Raw genomic sequence first — 18,775 nt, forward strand, 5'->3', positions numbered from 1 at the left:
TCTGACACGGACCTCATCCCCCCTGTAGTTCTTCTTTGCTCTCTTGATACAAACTAAGGTCTTCCCTTAATGTTAGATGCTGTCAAATATGACAGAGACAGAGGTATTTGTGAGTTTCTTGATTCAAAGCGAGAAGAAAAACCATCCCTCAAAAGGGGAAGAATGAACACATCAGTTCAGAGTACTTTTCTACTGGTGTTTATAATAGAACATTTATGTCCTCTAGCAGACAATGTGAGTGCCATTCCCACCTTCCTCAGATCTTGCGGTCCACATCCTGCCTCTGCACCTAAGGGCTTTCCTCCCTCTACCCCACCTACCCAGGAGTTGGGCCAGAAGTGTGGGAAGTGCCCCGCCTGCAGCCCTGAAGCTATGACTCTGGAGAAATGGTGTATCAATATTCCAGCTCCCTCATCCCTCAGATGGGACAAATATGCTGCGTGTATTTTGCATCACTGCAGGATTAAGGGCAGTCCCTCCCTGTGGTAGCTGCCTTAACAGCACACTCTAGATTGGCTGCCTTCCCATCCCTATCCCACATCTTCACTGTGCTGCCAGTGACACCTGCACTTGCTTCACAGACCACTGCACTTGCATCCTTGTCTCAGGGTCTGCTTCTGGGGAATGCAAATCAAGATATGTAAAATAAAACAAATTTGAGCAGTGCCTGACGCCATGAAAGGGTTAAACTACAATAAATTTATATTCAGGGGACCTCTTTATTAAGAGGGGACCTCTTTCCTTCTCTCTTCATATTTTCACATGGAAAGACTTCTACCCAGATTAATGCCCAGTCTTCTCCACGTAGAGATGACATCCATTGGTTCATGTTCCTTAACTGAGTTGGGGTAAAAACTATCAAAAAGCTGCAAAGACTAGAAATTCATTCTTTCTTCCCTCTCTACTCTAGACCAGTACGAAATGATAAATCTGGAGAAGTTTGTCTGCTCTCAGACCCAAACTTTCCTCTACATGGGCTGCCTCAAATCCAGACTACATTAAAGGTGGGCTGCAGACTGTTAGAAACCCTTTTTGGTACTGCATTGTGCCTCTATAGGAACACTGAAATTAAACTATTGTTTTGTGATTTATTTTTCACTGCATATGAAAACCATTTTTTTTCAAAATTTTTCATCTTCTTCTTTGTGATAATTTTATTTTAAAAATTATTCCTGTGGAGGAAAATTAAGTGTGAGTACACAGGAGATAAACAGTTTAAAACAACAAAACTCAAGTCATAAGTAGGCTACACTAATTTAGAATCCTTACTTGCTCATTCCCCTTTACCCAAAGCCTTAAATATATCTGAACACATCTTCCCACCTGCAGGCCAATTTACTGGTGTTGCCATCTCCTACCTCCTCATGGGCTCCTCTATGCACCCAAGTTGCCCTGGCTGTATGGATGCTTCTGCCCCCTCTCCACCATCTCAGCAAGTTTGGATTAAGTAACTCACTGTTTCTGTTGTCCTACTGGCCTTCACGTAGGGGTAGGGTGGTGTGATGCTGAGAGGCACAGGCTACGGAGGTTGTCTGGCTTTGAGAGTGGTTTCCTCCTGTCTAAAGAGAATCTCCAGTAGATGACAACTTTCTCATCTTCCTCTGCAAAATCAGAATCCTCTCACCTGACAGAAATCTTTCCCTACAGACGCTGCAAAGCCAGCACAGATCATCTTCTCTGTGATCCCTCCTGGGTGAGCAGAATAGTAAGTGCGTTCGCAGACCTGTCTCTCTAACACGGGCACTTGAATCTGCTGTAAGCCACTGGCTAGGCCTCCACCTAATTAAGAAACAGATTCAGAAAGAGAGCTTGATAACAAAGCAGGGACCAAGTGATGTTAAGGGAATGTATTTAAGTTCAGACTTGCTTTGCACCAATATAATTGCAATCCTTCGGTTTTGTCTAAGCTGATGTAGAATACTGAACCAAAAATTACAAGTGTCTTATGTAGGATATCTTCATTTCCAGATGTGGCATCTTTGTAAAGGAAGTCCATCGGCAGGAGAACAGGACCAGAAACACTTCTTTCCTAGCTTATTTCTGATTTAAATGTTAGTGTTTCAAATACTGCTACATAAGAATTCAGAAAGAGAAACTCAGCAAGATATGAATTGGTATTATACATGACATATTATTAGAAATATATATGGTTATACATTTAAACACATAAATATTTTATGTAAATATATAAGTATGTAATAACAATACGTTTATATGATTTCCTAATATAAACCAAAATCATATTCCTCTGTCCTCTATTATCACTGAGGCCTAAATCTCAACACTGATTTAAGATGACACTAATGATGAACATTGAAGAATTTCTCCTCCTACCTGACCCTCAGGCAGGCCTATGTTAACATGTATTTTGCATGACTTATTCTATCACTTTAGACTTATGACTAATTAAAAAAGATAAATTTAGTATTTTATAGCCCTGTATCTTTTTGAAAAAATTAATAAAAATTACTTTACACTTATATAGTACCTTAATATTTATAAAGTCCTTTACTCCAGCCTAATAAGACTTACAACAACACTGTGAGGTGGGCTCTCACACTGATCTCAGGCATGAAAAGTCAGAGCTCTGAAAATGTGATCTCCCAGCACCTATGGGACAGAACCAGGACTCAAGCCTGGGTCGGACTTTAAATCTTGTCCTCTTTTTAATGTATTAATCTAATACATAAATAATTTAATGTATTTAAAATCCTCTTGGGGCCGCCCTGGTGGCACAGTGGTTGAGTTCACACGTTCCGCTTTGGCGGCCCGGGCTTCGCCAGTTCGAATCCCAGGTGCGGACATAGCACTGCTTGGCAAGCCATGCTGTGGTAGGCGTCCCATATATAAAGTAGAGGAGGATGGGCATGGATGTTAGCTCAGGGCCAGTCTTCCTCAGCAAAAAGAGGAAGATTGGCAGCAGATGTTAGCTCAGGGCTAATCTTCCTCAAAATAAATAAATAAAATAAAATAAAATCCCCTTTTCAGGGACTATCCCCATCAGTGTCGCTTCCTATGTCTCAAAATCAAGAACTCCTCTTCTCTCCGAGATTGAAAGGATGAGTTCACCTTTTGTAAGACTGCAACCACCTCTCAGTTGTCTGGTGGTCATGGAGTTGGTGAAGGTTGAAGGTGTTAGAGAACAAGGGCCTTGAAGCCAATCCGTCAATAAATGTTTACTGAGTATTTATTCTAAGTAGACTTCTACCCTCAGGGAGAGAGTGGTAAATTAGGTGGAGATCTGCCTCCCAGAGGCCCCCACTCTAACGGGTGAGATGTAGGACATTATTATATAAAATAACGTCAAGTACGTGTACGTGCAATGAGATGATAAAACTGGGTAGTGCAGAAAGTGATGGAAGGACAGTCCGGCTGCAGCAAAGTGGTCTGAGAAGATTTGATCTGAGAATGGAATGAGGAGGGGGCAGCTGTGAGAGGACTAGAATAAGAACATTCCACGTGGAAGGAAATAAAGTACAGAGCCTGAGAAAGCAGAACAAGTTTGGTGCTCAAGAGGAAGAACAAAGACCATGATGCCTGAAGGTTAGCCAACAAGAGGACAACAGGAGGAAATGAGGTTGGAGAGTTATGTGGAGGCCAAATCGCATACAGCTTTCAAAGTCAGGCTAGGAGTCCAGACTTTATTGGGAATGTAACAAAAAGCCACTCAAGGATTATCAGAGAAGCCACGCTGATTTTAAATCCTAGCTTTGATATTTATTAGCCATGGGATCTTAGCAAAATACTTAAATTAGGGGGCCATAATCTCCTCATTCACAAAATAGGGGGATAAAATCTCCTCATATGGTGGTTGTGAAGATTTTAGGAATATGCAATTTGGCTGCAGGTAGCACAGTAAACCAGGAACATAAACACTGAACACAGTCAAAGATAAATTCCCCTCTCCCTCAAGCTCACAGATTCTAAACAAATGAGACATAAACAGAAGGAAAATATAAAAGAAAATTATTTACACAGTGAAAAAGAGCAAAAACCAAACATCAGCCCATTCAGATCTTTCAATGCTTTGCCATGGCTTTAAGAACTCTATCCTCTAGCCCAGGGCTCAGCAAAGCCCAGCCAGTGGGCCAATTCCATGCCATCCCCACCGTCCCATCTTTGGACCTATTTAGTACAATCCATGAACTAATAATGGCTTGTACATTTTTAAATGGTTGAAAAGAAAATCCAAAGAAGAATAATATTTCATGGCACAAGAATATTTTATAAAATTTCAGTTTCATGAATGAAGTTCTTTTGGAACACAGCCACATTCATTCTGTTACATAATGTCTATGGCTGCTTTGCACTACAATGGCAGAGTTGAAGAGTTGTGAGATAGACTATATGGCCTACAAGGCCTAAGAAACATTATCTGGCCCTTTATAGATCTAGCCTACCTATAATTAAGTCACCCTGATGGAAAAATATTAAATAGCCCCTTCTGTAATTTGATGAGCTATTACAGCTAAATAAAACATGGTTTCTATCTCTCAGAAGGAAGAAGGGCTAAAGCAGATAATGCTTGATATCATTTCCATGACATATTCTCCAAAATATCAACCAGCAGTATTGTTTGCACAAAAGTAAAGTGTTTACCTTCACTAATGCATCCCCATCCAGTCACAGCACAGATCTCAGAGGAAAGCAGAGGCTCCACGCTGTGTGGGAGACATACTGGTCCCACCATGGAGATGAACTCCAGGGGAGAGCTCAGTTGTATAAGGGAGATGTCAGAGTCATAGGTCAGTCTATCAAAGTCTTCATGGACCATGATGTCCTTTACACGTCTCACCTGTATCATTGCCAAGCAATCGAATTACAAGATAAAGCCAATGAGTCAAACTACTTCCTTGCATAATCGTCCAAAATAATCTTAAATCTCTACATTTCCACACCTCAGCCATGAAGATGACTGAGGTTTTATTTTAAATTTTAAATTTTAAAGGGCAATCTATGTTTATTATTTGCAGGAGGCCAAGGACCACTTTCTGAAGAGTGGAAGTCCTGGAGAAAACAGATTATGTGTACTTGGGTACATGGACCTGAATTTGTATTTCCTGAGCAAACTCACCTAATTCTCACATTAAAATGTGATCTCAAATGGTATCTTTAAATGTTGGTATTATATGATAAAGTGTAGGGGGCACCAGGAGATTAATACATTATTATATATTTTAGCTAAAGGTATTCCCTGGGATGCGACAACACTCAGAGTACAGGCAGATGATCTTTAAAAACATTTCTCACTTGCTCAGTTGATTCTTTCAGGGTTCTGTCACGGTCCCCAGCAACAAGGGTCCAGAAAAGTGGATTATTTTTTCTGGAGAAAGAACAAGCAAAAGTTGACATGAAAACACATTTTTGGGGGCTGGCCCCATGGTCTAGTGGTTAAGTTCAGTGTGCTTTGCTTTGGCAGCCCAGGTTCAGTTCCCAGGTGTGGATCTATACCACTCATCAGCAGCCATGCTGTGGTGGTGACCTACATACAAAATAGAGGAAGACTGGCACAGATGTTAGCTCAAGGCTAATCTTCCTCAAGCAAAAATAAGAGTGGCAACAGATGTTAGCTCAGGGAGAATGTTCCTCAGCAAAAAAACCAAACATATTTTTCACCATTTGGTCTAACCCTGTCTGGCTCTAACAAAATGCACTGTTCAGTTCAGCCAGGTGCCACCCTGGTGCCTTTGTGTAATCTCCTACCTGGGAAGGCACATCACACCACCTGATCTACCTAGGGAGAAGTTCTTAATTGTGTATCTTGCCCCCTTCTTTTGGTAAAATGTCTTTGGAGCCCTTATCAAATATCACCAAAGGCTGTTTTTAAGTTGAGAAGGAAAAAAAGAATAATTAGAGCTTATTTTAATTTCACAGTGATATAAGAACATGTGAAAACAAATTACTTTCATAATGAGGTAGCTTCTAGTCTATGCTTTACTGTTAAAAATAGCCAAACATTATATTACAGGAATATATCTCAAACTGTCATCTTTTATCAATCACCAGGATTGGTGAAACTGAGGTTAAAAAAAATTTATCAGTTCAAAGATAGGTAAAATTCACCTATAGTGTTAGAAATAAGGGCACTGATTCCTTTGAGGGGAATGATGGTTGGAAGAGGCCTGAGGGCAGCTGCTGAGTGTCAGCAATATTTTTTTCTTGATCTAGGTGGTTACATGACTGTTCATTTTGTGAAAATTCCTCTAACTGTATACTTAAGATTTGCACACTTTTGACGTACTTCAAAAAGACGTTTAAAAACTTGAATCAATATCCATTAATTTGCCATCAAGATCTCCAGCTGAAAAAATATCCAAGGAAAGAGGCCCTCAATTGCCACAAATATACTGCCACTTTAGCTTGGAGATTAATTTTTCATTTTTCAAAACTGTTTCTTCAAGAAAAGTAAAGTTATTGAAATGATTTTTCAACACACTTTATTCAAAGGAGAAGTTCCGTAATTACACATAGGCATCTTCTCTCTAATCATAACCATGCTCATTTCAATTCCTTGCATGATGAGTCTGGCTTATTCATGGGTTTCAGTATGCCTTTATTAGGAGAGCTAACTCAAGCAAAGTGATTGGCAAGTACCTTACAGATGGAATGATTCATAATGGTAGCCATTATCATTGTTATTATCTGCCATCAACTCTAATGGAAGGATTAAACTTTATTCTCAAAGTCACCCTCTAAATTATTACTAGGTAGTAAAGAAACATTTCTTAAAGCCCCTCGACTTCTTTCTAGAGGGGATAGTGCCCATAACACAATCAAATAATAAAAATCATGGTACACTTGATAATGTAGATCACGATTTCTAGTGAAGTTTTATATGCACCGTCCTCCAATATCCTTTATTTTAATTTGGTAGAGAACACTGTGAAAAAAATCACATGATAAAGCACCATCCACTGTGAGGCAACGAAGCCTGAGATTTTTCCAATAGTGGGATTGTTACTGGTGCCCTGGGTTCTTGTCATCACCCAGGATAGAAATCAAGAGAGATAATGAGCAGGAGTGAGGAGTTAGAAAGTTTACCAGCTTGTGCACAAGGGAGCCAGTTGTGAAAAGTAGAAGAAGGGAGAGAGAGAGGCAAGTGGCTCCCTGAACAACCACACTATCAGGCTGTGGCAGAGGATGCATCTTCCATCATGGCATGTAGAGGTGGAGTTGTGTTTGTGCCTGCACTGTCTGGCAGCATGTCACTACATGTGTCACATGTATCATTAGCATGCTAGCTCTCCACCCCTGGGTGTGATTTTTACTATGGTAATAAGGCAAAAGATCCTTTCAGCCAACTCCTGGGTGCCAGGGCACATGCATAAGCCGAGGAAAGTCCCAAGGCTGCAGAATGTGGTCTTGGTGGTCGCTATCTGATCAGACAATTAAAGCATTCTTAATATTGATTACCTCCAGAGAGGAGGAACAGATCAGTGAAATAGAGAGAGTAGTTTAGATTTTACTTGATAACTTTCTTTAAATGCCTTTTTCCACAATCATTACTATTAGGGAAAAATTTTTAAAGAAATCAAGAAGAGTCACTGATGAAATTATATACAAATTCTTCTTGTGGTTAACTTCAAGGGCTCATAAACATTTACAGCTGTGTTTAATTCATCTCAATTGACTCATCAAGTTGAATATTCCACCTTGTGAAGAAAAGTTTTGGTATGGTCTATATTTCGCTGCAAGGCATCATGGCCCATCACATAAATTCAAGAATAGACTATACTATTTGACAAGGGAGTCTGCCAAAGCTTCTTCTGCAACTCTGGCATCAATATTAATATTTTTATTTTCCAATACATTAATTTTCACTAATTAGTCAGCTACTATTGAGGCTTATTTTCCATGGTACTTAAAAATGCACATTGATAGAATTCTTATAAAATGGACTTCTCCAAGAGAGGGTGGCTAGAATGAACAATGTCATACTGGATTGAGTTGGAAATATCCACATGAACTCATGTGTAGCTTAAAATACATACAAATAGATAAATATGCTTATATAAATGGGTTAGTATGCACACCTATATTTTCTAGCTGTCAGCTAAGACAGCCTAGAAGCAAGAACACCCTAGTAGCAACTAGTATACCCAGCACCCAGACCACTTAACTGAGGGGCAAATAGAAGGTGTTCAGGAAGCGACTACATGGCCAGAAGGGATTTGTATTTTAGGAAGACTAGCCTTGAGCTAACATCCGCCATCAATCCTCCTCCTTTTGCTGTGGAAGACTGGCCCTGAGCTAAGATCTGTGCCCAGCTTCCTCTACTTTATATGTGGGACACCTTCCACAGCATGGCTTGGTAAGTTTGCATAGGTCCATGCCTGGGATCCAAACCGGTGAACCTGGGTTGCCAAAGCGGAGCATGCAAACTTAACTGCTACACCACCAGGCCAGCCCTGGAAGGGATCATTTTTTTATACTCAGTAAATTGGAAGGTCAAAACTGACAGTATATTTTAAGTTTTAGTTCAAAAAATTAACTTTTAAGAATCAAGTAGAAATTACAGCTTTTGGTCACTTGTTTTGATTACTTTTCTTGGACGTAAGAATGAAAATATTAGCAACTGAATGGATTAATACAGGAAAAAAAGGAAGTTTAAAATTTTACTTCAAATAACTGCCAAAAATTTACTCAGTGTTACCATTTTTCTTGTCCCCGGGTCTCCCTTTTTACTTTTCAAGTATTCTGAAACATTCTTCAAATTTTGCATGTTTCTATTAAAAACTTTACCGGTGAATCAGTTGCTGGCTCGTGGGTTTTAAAGCTAAAGTTTTACAGCATTATGAGTTTCCAGTATAAGAAATTCACATCCTACTCTACACCTCATGTTACCCAATGAAGCCAGCCAATGCTGCAACTACTGTCATTCACCACATAATATTTCAGTCATATATGCATATACGATGGTGGTCCCATAAGATTAGTACCTTATAGCCTAAGTTTGTAGTGGACTATACCATGTAGGTTTGTGTAAGTATACTCTGAAGTTCACACGACGACAAAATGGCCTAATGATGCCTTTCTCAGAATGTATCCTCATCATTAAGTGACACATGGCTGTACTGTGGTTAGTGTCATTCTTTTCACATTAAGTTTAAAGGACAGAATGTTACCCACCTAACTCTTGCTCCTCTTCAGGATCACCATAAATCACGATGGCATCATAAATACAGTTTTCGTTAAATTCAATAGTAAGGTCCTCAAATGCCAACTGCACAAATTATAAACATAACCAGAAAAACGGTCAAGGAAGAGAAGAGAGAAACTTTAAAAGTTTTTCTCTGCACATTGAAAAGTTCTCAGTCACACTCTCATATTCCGTTGATAGAAGTGTAAACAATTGCAGCCTCTTTAGAGGGCAATTTGGCAATGAAGTCCAGGTTTAAATGCACAAACCCTTTGATCCAGAAAGTCCACTTCTGAGAATTACATACATTCACATGTGTGCAAAAACAGTGACAGAGGAACGTACCAGCATTGCTGGTATGAACAGACTGGAAACGCACTAAAAGTCTTTTAGTAGGGAACTGGTTTAAGAAATTGTGGAACATCACACAATGTAATTTTATGTAGTTGTTAAAAAGAAGCTCTGTGCGCTCATCTGGAAAGATCCTTGAGATTTTTAAATAGAAAAAGCACTGCCAAAAATGCTCAAAATATCTCTCTGGGGATATTCCAGAAACTTACCAAGTTTGCCTCCAGGAGGTAGGATGGGCATAGGAAGAGAAAAGGCTTACTTTTCATCGTATTCTCTTTTAAACTGCTGAAACTTTTTAAACCACAAACGAGGATCCCCTTTTAGAGAGGAAAAAAAGGCAAATAGAAGCTCCCAGTCTTAATGGCAATTTAACATTCCAGATGAAGCGTGTTCTGCCTTACTAACACAGCTAAGTTCTCCATGAGGTGAATAGCTTCCTTATTTGCTTACCTTTATAACGTGATTCCCTGGAGCATGAATGAACCAGCGACACCTTACATTCCTGGGATACAAGTCAGGATACTTGGCAGAATGAATCGTCCCTTCTTCCACCAATACAGCTGCACTCCCGCAACCTGAAACTACGGAAGTGTTGGGGAAATCCAAGGGGAATGGCTAAAGGCATTCCCTCTTCCTCACCCTCATATCAAAGAAAAACAGCAGGGAATTAAACATCTGAAATACTTGCCAGCTTCTGAGTTCTTCCGTACAGCAGTAAAGGTGAGCTCCAAGCCACTGTCGCTGTTTTCTGCATCAGACACAAATGTAACTACGGCCTCGTTGTTCTCTGTCAGCAGTGGTGAGGGTAATATGTCTCTACAGACCTTACCTGAAAAGCAAAAGAAGTTGAAATAAGATTACTAAAAAGTGGTGGAAACAAACTTATACACGTCTGTTTTCCTAATATTATCTTCCATGAACTCTCCGTTCTAAACACACCAAACTGTTTAGTGGTCCCTTTAGTCATTCCACACTCTCTGCTTCAGCGACTGTATATTCCATTCACTTTCTCATACTCAACCTCATGTGTCCAAATTCTACTCATCCTTCAGGGCCCAGCTCAGAGTCCAGCTCTCCAAGAACCTTCCCAGACACCCACTGGAAATAGGAGCTACCTTTTCTGAGTCACCGCAGCACATTTCCTATTCTACATCACCACCTACTCTGTGGTACACTTTTAGTAACCTCACCAAATGGTTCATTAGAGCAGAGACTGCTTTGACTCTATATATGTCCAGTGCTTGGTATGGTATCTGGTATCTGGTTGATTTTTAACAAATGATTGGCATAAAAAATGATTACTAGATAAATAGCAGGCCTGAAGCATGAAATCGTTTAGTCAATAAATATTATAACCCTTAGCACGATACCCTGTCTATAGCATCCTATCAAATATTTGTGAAGAGATATTTGTCCTAACCACCTGCCTCATGGAGACCTGCAGACCAAGACCTATACCAGCTCTACAGACTATTATGCTTAACACATAATATTTCAATTAAAGTAGATATATCAGTTATGCTTATATAGCTTATGAGGTACTCAACAAAATAAATGGCATGGAATAATCTATTGTCATAAGAAAAAAGAACATTACAAAACAATGTAAAGTTCCGTGTGTTCCTTTAATATATATAAATGAATATACAACAAAATGTTAACAGCATTTATCTCTAGGCGGTAGGATTAGGAATGGTTCATTTTCTTCCATTTGTTCATTTATCTTTACCAAATTTGGCAAACACGCACCCGCTTTTGTGATAAAAATGAAAAAAGAGACATTGCCTTGAAAGGAAGTTTCTGACAACTGAGATCAAGTTCACTCAATCCTGTTATTAAACTAGAGAAAGCTCAGTCAATATGCTGGTCATTGGTTTCACTCTTACCACACACACTCCCACCCCTGCAAGAAGGGCACAGTTTGTAAGATAAAATAATCATCCTGTGTGCAGAAATCTAATTTCAGATCTTTCAGCAGCTCTGGGGTCAATACTCTGAAATGACAGATGAAAATAAATGTAATGCACTTACTAATAAGCATTCCGTTGCTTGATTGTAAAGATACATAGTCATGGTCACATCCAACTTGATTTTCTATGTCTAAGCTTGTGAATTTTATCAGGATAATTTTATCTTCTGGTACCATTATTTTCCAGATACATAAGCTAGATAGAGGAAGGCGGGGAAAGTATAATAAATGGCAGAGTCGAGCGTGACAAATAAGGTCTAATATCTGGGCTTTAGCTCATAACTCACCAATAATAAACTTTCTACAGGATATTAGAAAATGAAAGGCAATGGAAATTCTCTATGTGAGAATAATTTGTTTATGTTCAAATAGCTGGCATTTATTCAACAAATAGAGGAGTATTAATTAGAGAATGGCCAGAGAACACCTTCTAAATTTCATTTAGTTATAAAATGCTAGAATTTTGATGTATAAATTGAATAAAACTAAGATTCATCTCTCTGTTCTAAGTTATTAGTGAAAACTGAAAATTCATAATATTCATCCAGAAGTTGAATTATGGATTATGGATTATAGATTGACCATGCAGCATATGTTAACCCTAACCAGCCAGATCCTCCAAGGTCAGCCTAAGTCATAGTCCCTGGGGTTGCAATGTCACCTCTCTAACGCCCAGGAAGATCAGCTGTGACCTCTTACTAACATCTTTAGAAACATGTCTAAACATTTTGAAAGTATTCTTACATAATTTAACACATAGTCCTTTACCTTTATTTTCCTCCATGAATTCATATTATTACTCAAGAAAAGAAATCCTAGTGGGCCATAAATCCCTAGCATCTTCCATGTCTCACATTCATCCGAGTGCAGAGCAATCTTATTTGGAATCTAACATGTGAGAATGACCTTCTTTCTAAGACTCAGTAGTCTTTATCAACAACCTCAGACCTGTTAACAGCCCCACTGCCCTCTAAGTAATAAATGTTCAGGACTGTAGGAATTATCCAGCTCTTTCATATCCAGTTTCCAAAAACCAAATGCAACAATTCTTACCAAACATCACCTTAACCAGAAACTCCTTGCTTTACTCTTTTCTATTCAAGTCCATCATCCTGAACATAGATGTAAAAATAGGCTGCCTAAAATATTATTAACATCACTTTCTAAGCACTTCAATTTAAATAGCAATACGCTGCCTAAAATATTATAAAGCTCACTTTTTTTAAGCACTTCAATTGAAAAAGCACTCCACATTCATCATCCTTCTGGAGACTCATCACATCTCTCTGAAATGGACAGGAGAGAAATTACTCGCCTTTCTCCAAATGGGAAAACTGGCGTTGATATTAAAGACTCATCACATCTCATATAATAGGAAATAGGGTTTAGGCTTTATGAATTCCAAGGCCAGTATTTTCTCCTGTTTTCATCAAGTTATTTTCTGCCTCAAGATCTCTAACTCAGAGATGGAAAATAGATTTCAAATCATATGCCAACCTTGATTTATTGGTAGCAATCGCTGCATTAAAAAGGATTCTGAGGTCTAGTCAAGCTAAGCGAATGAGGACTACCAAAATTAATCATTGACTTATTCATTCAAATAGCTATTGAGCATTTATGATATGCCAGGCACTGTTCTATGCTCCAAGAAACACAATGTCTTCCATGGGCCTGGAAGGAAGGAGGTCACCTGAGTGCCACGTATCTGCCATTTCTGAGAGTCTAGCTACCATCAGCCAGAATAAAGATAGGCTCGGAGGGACTGTATAACTGCCTGCTCCTTCTCTACGCTATCTCTTTCTCTCTTAGCATTAGCTAATTAACTCCATTTGGAATTTACAAGACCCTTCCACCATTCAAGGCTGCTTAGCATGCTGGAGAGTCACTAAGTATGCGAACTGGCTCCATACCTTATTAACATATCTAAAACACATGTCTTTTCACGTTTGAACACTCTAAAACCATAAGGATCTCACAATGGAGTCTTACAATTCTGTTAGACGTGGATTGAAAGAATTCTTTCAGAAGGGACTTGTATTTGCTTTGGCCAGTCACCTGGGGGCACTCTCAACTGCATACTGTTTAATTTTCTGCTTGAAGAGTTTGGGACTACACTGGTGGTGGGAATTTTAGACTGTAGACCCGCACGATTCAAATTTTCAGGGAGGATTTTTATCTCTCCCTACATCCAGTGCCAAGGTTGAGGCACGTAACTTCCCACGTGGGTGGGCTTAGGCATTGCTTAGCCTTACACTGAAGGTACAGCCTTTGGTGTGCCAGCTTTATATGGAGATCTCCCAATCTTGGGTATTTTGTTTTCTTTATTGGTGGTACATAAAATAATGATGGATTTTACAACCCATTTGTTCTAGACTTGTTGAAATATCATACATACAAATTCATACTAATATTGAGTTGTAATGTTGCCAAAAGTCTTATTCTCTCTAGTTGGCTTATTACTTTAGACTCTACAAGCTATTTAATACCTTCCTAACTATTTAATCTCAACTTCATGCCCTAAACTTGAAGCAATTGAAAACTTTTAATTACTAGAACAGCATCTAGTGTAAATTCCTTCAACTGTCCTATAGATTACCTTAACATTTTTGGTTGCTTTTCCACAAAAGAAATTATTCTTCCTTCTTTCCAAAGCTAAACCACCTTTATTTGTTGTGTTCTCATCAAACTTCCTTCACAGATGTCTTTTTTTTGACTTATCACTCTTATTCTCTCTTCTGCCCATAGGACAGTTACGCCTACCCTTCTACACAACAACAAAAACAAAGCCCTGCTTCTCTTGACCCTACTACCCTATTACCCTACTAGCCCTATTACCCTAAAGCCATGGTCTCATCATCTTCTTTCTCTTCACTGCTTAATTGTCTTCCTTGTGTCAAACAATGGCAGCTCCATCCTTCCCATAGGTCAGAAAGTCTCAAGTCAATCATAAGTCTCCCTCTCTTAAAACCTAAATTTTCAACTCATTAGTAAATCCTTTGGTTCTACCCCTTCTCACCACCTCTACTGTTACAAATCTGGTCAAAGGCATCATGCTTTCCTGGGTTATTGCAGTAGCTGGTCTCAGCTCTTGGTCTTGTCTGTCTACAGTCTATTTTAAACACAACAGGCAAAATGATCCTTTTAAAGTATGTTAGATCATGTTCCTCTTCTGCTCAAAGTTCTCCAGTGACTCCATATTCTACTCACAATAAAATCCAAAGTCCTTCTTATGTCCTTGAAGTTGGGCCACTACTAATCATGACCACTTCCCTTCTCTCTCACTTAGCTCTAGCTCTCTGATCTTGCTGTTCCTCAAATATACTGAGTTTCCCTGCCTTACACATGCTATTCCTTCTGCCAGATTGTCCCTTCCCAAGATGACCATCTGCTTCCCTCCCTCACATTATGCAAGTCTTTTTCAAATACCATTTTCATAGCGTGGTCTTCCCTGACCACCCTCTCTAATATTGCACAACCCAGCACTCTCTATCCCTCTTTCTTATTTTTCTGCATAGAACTTACCACTTTCTACTATTATATGTGACATTACTTATATTATCGCCACTCTCCACCTTCCAACTTGCCCCACAAAGGAAAGCATTTTTGTCTGTTTCATCCATTGCTATATTACAAGCACTTAAAATAGTGTCTGACACATCTTAAGGCCTCAATAAATTTTTTTGGATTATTTGGAGAAGAAGAGATACCAAATCTTCAACAATCACTTAACCATTATGAATATAACGTTCGATCCTACAATTCTACTGCATCAGCTCCCAAATTTTGAATTGCCATACTGTTGGCATTTTATCTGAACTCATTTTGACACTTGAAATATCTGATACTACTAACAGCCCCTTTGTCTTAAAAGTCTTTCTTGCTGAGATCTCTTCAATACTTCATTGTCTAAGCTGAATCACAGGTTCTCGGTGTTTGAGGATAAATTGCCTGTCATCTGCATGTCCCTTACCTGACATTTAAATGCTTTCTAGAATCTCACCCATAGCCATCCATGCTCTGCTCAAATACTCATTTATAAAGGAAATTCACTATCTTTTGAGGAAGGGCATTAAGTCTCAGAAATCTCTCAAATTGGAAACTACTTTACATTGGATTGTAATCTGCCTCCTCCTAACATCTACCCTCTGTTCCTTGTTCTCAACTCTGCCATTAATTCTGCTTCTCTAGTCGCCTTTCAGATAAATCAAGACAGTTCCTTTGTCTTCTCAAGTCTTTTCTGGACTGAAAATATTCCTAGGTCTTTCCACTATATCTCCCAAGACACTGTTTTGAATTTCTTTCCATCTTGGTCGTTATCCTTCAAGTAATTTCCAGGTTACCAATGTCCCTTTCTAAAGACTGTATGTACCTAGTGACCTCTTTCCTATTCACTCTGCCCATGACTCTAATAACACAGGACTTTCTCTCTTGTTCTGGATGCTATACTTCTCGAAGTTTAAGCAAAGATGACAAGGGCTTTATTGGTATTATATTATTACCAGGTTAACTCACAGAAAGTCAACTTAGACTCTTAAGCCTTTTAAATGTGGGCTGCAATTAAACCACATCATTTCCATCCTATACTCCTAACAAATATTTACATTCATTTTATATTAGTTTTGTAAATTACAACCCTTCCACCATTTTAGCTTCCAATTGCCTATGGTATAAAGTCTGAGCTTCTTCACATGGAATTCAAGGTCCTCTACAACTAAGGCCTTACATTCCTTTTTATGTTCATGGTCCACGGCTACCCCAGTTCTTATTTACATTAACATTGCTCTCCAGCTGCACTGGGATACACATTATCCAAACACCCCTGATAATCTCCACTTCCCTGACATTGCTTACGCACAATTCCCTCTGCCTGGAATGATCTGTAAAAATCTCTTAGATAGTACAGCTACAAAAGACTTAAGCTAAAAATCATAACTAGCCTTCAATGCCTAGTTTCAACACCACCCCCTTCACTAAATCATTCCTACTCCCTACCCCTCCCAACCACAGTACGCACCACCTCACAAACACTGCAATGGGAATTGGTCTCTCCATTTTCTGTAGTACCAACACACCTGGGTAGTGTGGATTATAAAGCTTATTTCTTCTTGTTTTATAGTATAGTTATTTTTGTCCTACTCTCTCCTCCTATAAACTCATTATGATCATAAACTCATAGAGCAGTCATCTGCCTTTGAATACCTTTCAATGTCCAATATAATTTTAAAAATGAATGTAGAACACTCAATGAAATGAAATACTTGCAAAAACTAATTTCTAAAGTTTAAAGATATCTTTAGCCATATAGAGAATGGGGTATGTAGACAAATGTCTAAAGATGCTGAGGCTTATAGATCATGAACTATTTTCCATCTTCCAGACAGCCCTTAAGAAAATATTACCATTATTATGAAAATAAGCGGGACAGGATTAACCACTAAATTCCCATAACAATCTCACTACCAGATGCTGTTAATGTTAGGTATTTGAACACGTCAATTCAGGTAAGCTCTAGCGGTGTTGATGTGTTGGTGGTTTGTATTAAGGGGTATCAGAAATACCAATTAGCAAATATTTGCCAACCAAAATATATCAGCTGAAATATATAGACTTTTATATTAGTCAAATAAAGTAACTGAGATACTAGATAAAATTGCCAAAACATAGCCCATTAAATGGTCTGATTTTGTGGGGGGCGGATCCCAGGAATCATTCCTACCTAGGATACATACCAATTATGAGAATAGTTGCCTGCTTAAGAATGGGGGTAATGAATCTTCCCACTTTCTCCAAACAACACTGTTCCCTGAGATCTACAATCTTCCAAAACATAGAAAAAAAGTTGATTATTTATGTCAGCTATGGAAAACATTTCAAGACATACAGTACAGAGTCAGCTGGATGCTATACAATTTATATTATGTAATTTATATTTATGGGAATGGATATATTTTTAGGTGTTCTGACCTAGACATTGTATTTGCAGACTTCATTAGGAAAATTTCTAAATCATGATGTTCTTTTCTTTCTCTCTTTCTTTTTTTCCTGAGGAAGTTTAGCCAACCCTGAGCTAACATCTGTGCCAATCTTCCTCCACTTTATATGAGGGCTGCTGCCACAGCATGGCTGATGAGTGGTGGAGGTCCGCGCTCGGGATCTGAACCCATGAACCTGGGCTGCCAACCTTAACCACTATCTTTTTTTTTTTTAATATATAGTTTTATTAATTAACCATCTGACATCCTTTTACAATACTTTTTCTCCTACTTTTTTTTTTTAATTTTTTTTTAAAGATTTTATTTTTTCCTTTTTCTCCCCAAAGCCCCCCGGTACATAGTTGTGTATTCTTCGTTGTGGGTTCCTCTAGTTGTGGCATGTGGGACGCTGCCTCTGTGTGGTCTGACGAGCAGTGCCATGTCTGCGCCCAGGATTCGAACCGACGAAACACTGGGCCGCCTGCAGCGGAGCGCGCGAACTTAACCACTCGGCCACGGGGCCAGCCCCTCTCCTACTTTTTTTTATTGAGGCATAATTGACATATAACATTATATTTGTTTCAGGTGTACAACATAATGATTCAATATTTGTATATATTGCAAAAGGATCACCACACTAAGTCTAGTTAACATCCATCACCATACATAATTACAATTTTTTTCCTTGTGATGAAGACTTTTAAGATCTACTCTTAACAACTCTTGCTACTCTTAGCAACTTTCAAATATGCAATACAGTATTATTAACTATAGTTACCTTGCTATACATTACATTCCCATGACTTATTTATTTTATAACTGGAAGTTTGTACCTTTGGACCCCCTTCACTCATTTTGCCCTCCCCTCAACACTACCTCTGGCAACCACCAATCTGTTCTCTATCTATGAGCTTGATTTGTTGTTGTTGTTTTTAATTCCATATATAAGTGAGATCTTACACTATTTGTCTTTCTCTGACTTATTTCATTCAGCATAATGCCCTCAACGTCCATCCATGTTGTTGCAATGGCAAGATTTCATTTTTTTTTAATGGCTGAATGGAATTCATAATGTTCTTTCCTTTATCTGAGTTCTTCCAGTTGAATATTTATCCAATTTTCTCAAACCATGAATCATGAAGCTGTCAAATTTTTAGTATGGAACTAATATGGTGTTTTCCCATCTCTAACTAGGATGTCCTGGGTTATAATAAAACACTTTTGTATAAAGATACTAAAGTAAACGTACACAAATTTTAGCAATGACATGGCAAGTCTCTAACATTCATTCAGAAATTCCAGATGCCAATGTCACACTTTAATTGTAGGAAGTTGGAATAAATA

General features: G+C 38.7%; 1 protein-coding gene across 1 annotated transcript in view; it reads right to left on the minus strand.

Annotated features, from left to right (window-relative positions):
- The window catches only part of OVCH1 (ovochymase 1), a 48,799-nt gene that overhangs the window by 19,264 nt on the left and 10,760 nt on the right, over positions 1-18,775 (minus strand). The window contains 9 exon segments of the mRNA XM_070495176.1: positions 1,625-1,779; positions 4,600-4,795; positions 5,251-5,384; positions 9,130-9,223; positions 9,941-10,071; positions 10,179-10,319; positions 11,522-11,655; positions 17,189-17,276; positions 18,291-18,331. Coding sequence (XP_070351277.1) covers positions 1,625-1,779; positions 4,600-4,795; positions 5,251-5,384; positions 9,130-9,223; positions 9,941-10,071; positions 10,179-10,319; positions 11,522-11,655; positions 17,189-17,276; positions 18,291-18,331 — 1,114 coding nt within the window.

Source organism: Equus asinus, chromosome 22, assembly GCF_041296235.1.
Source record: "Equus asinus isolate D_3611 breed Donkey chromosome 22, EquAss-T2T_v2, whole genome shotgun sequence".
Lineage (NCBI taxonomy): Eukaryota > Metazoa > Chordata > Mammalia > Perissodactyla > Equidae > Equus > Equus asinus.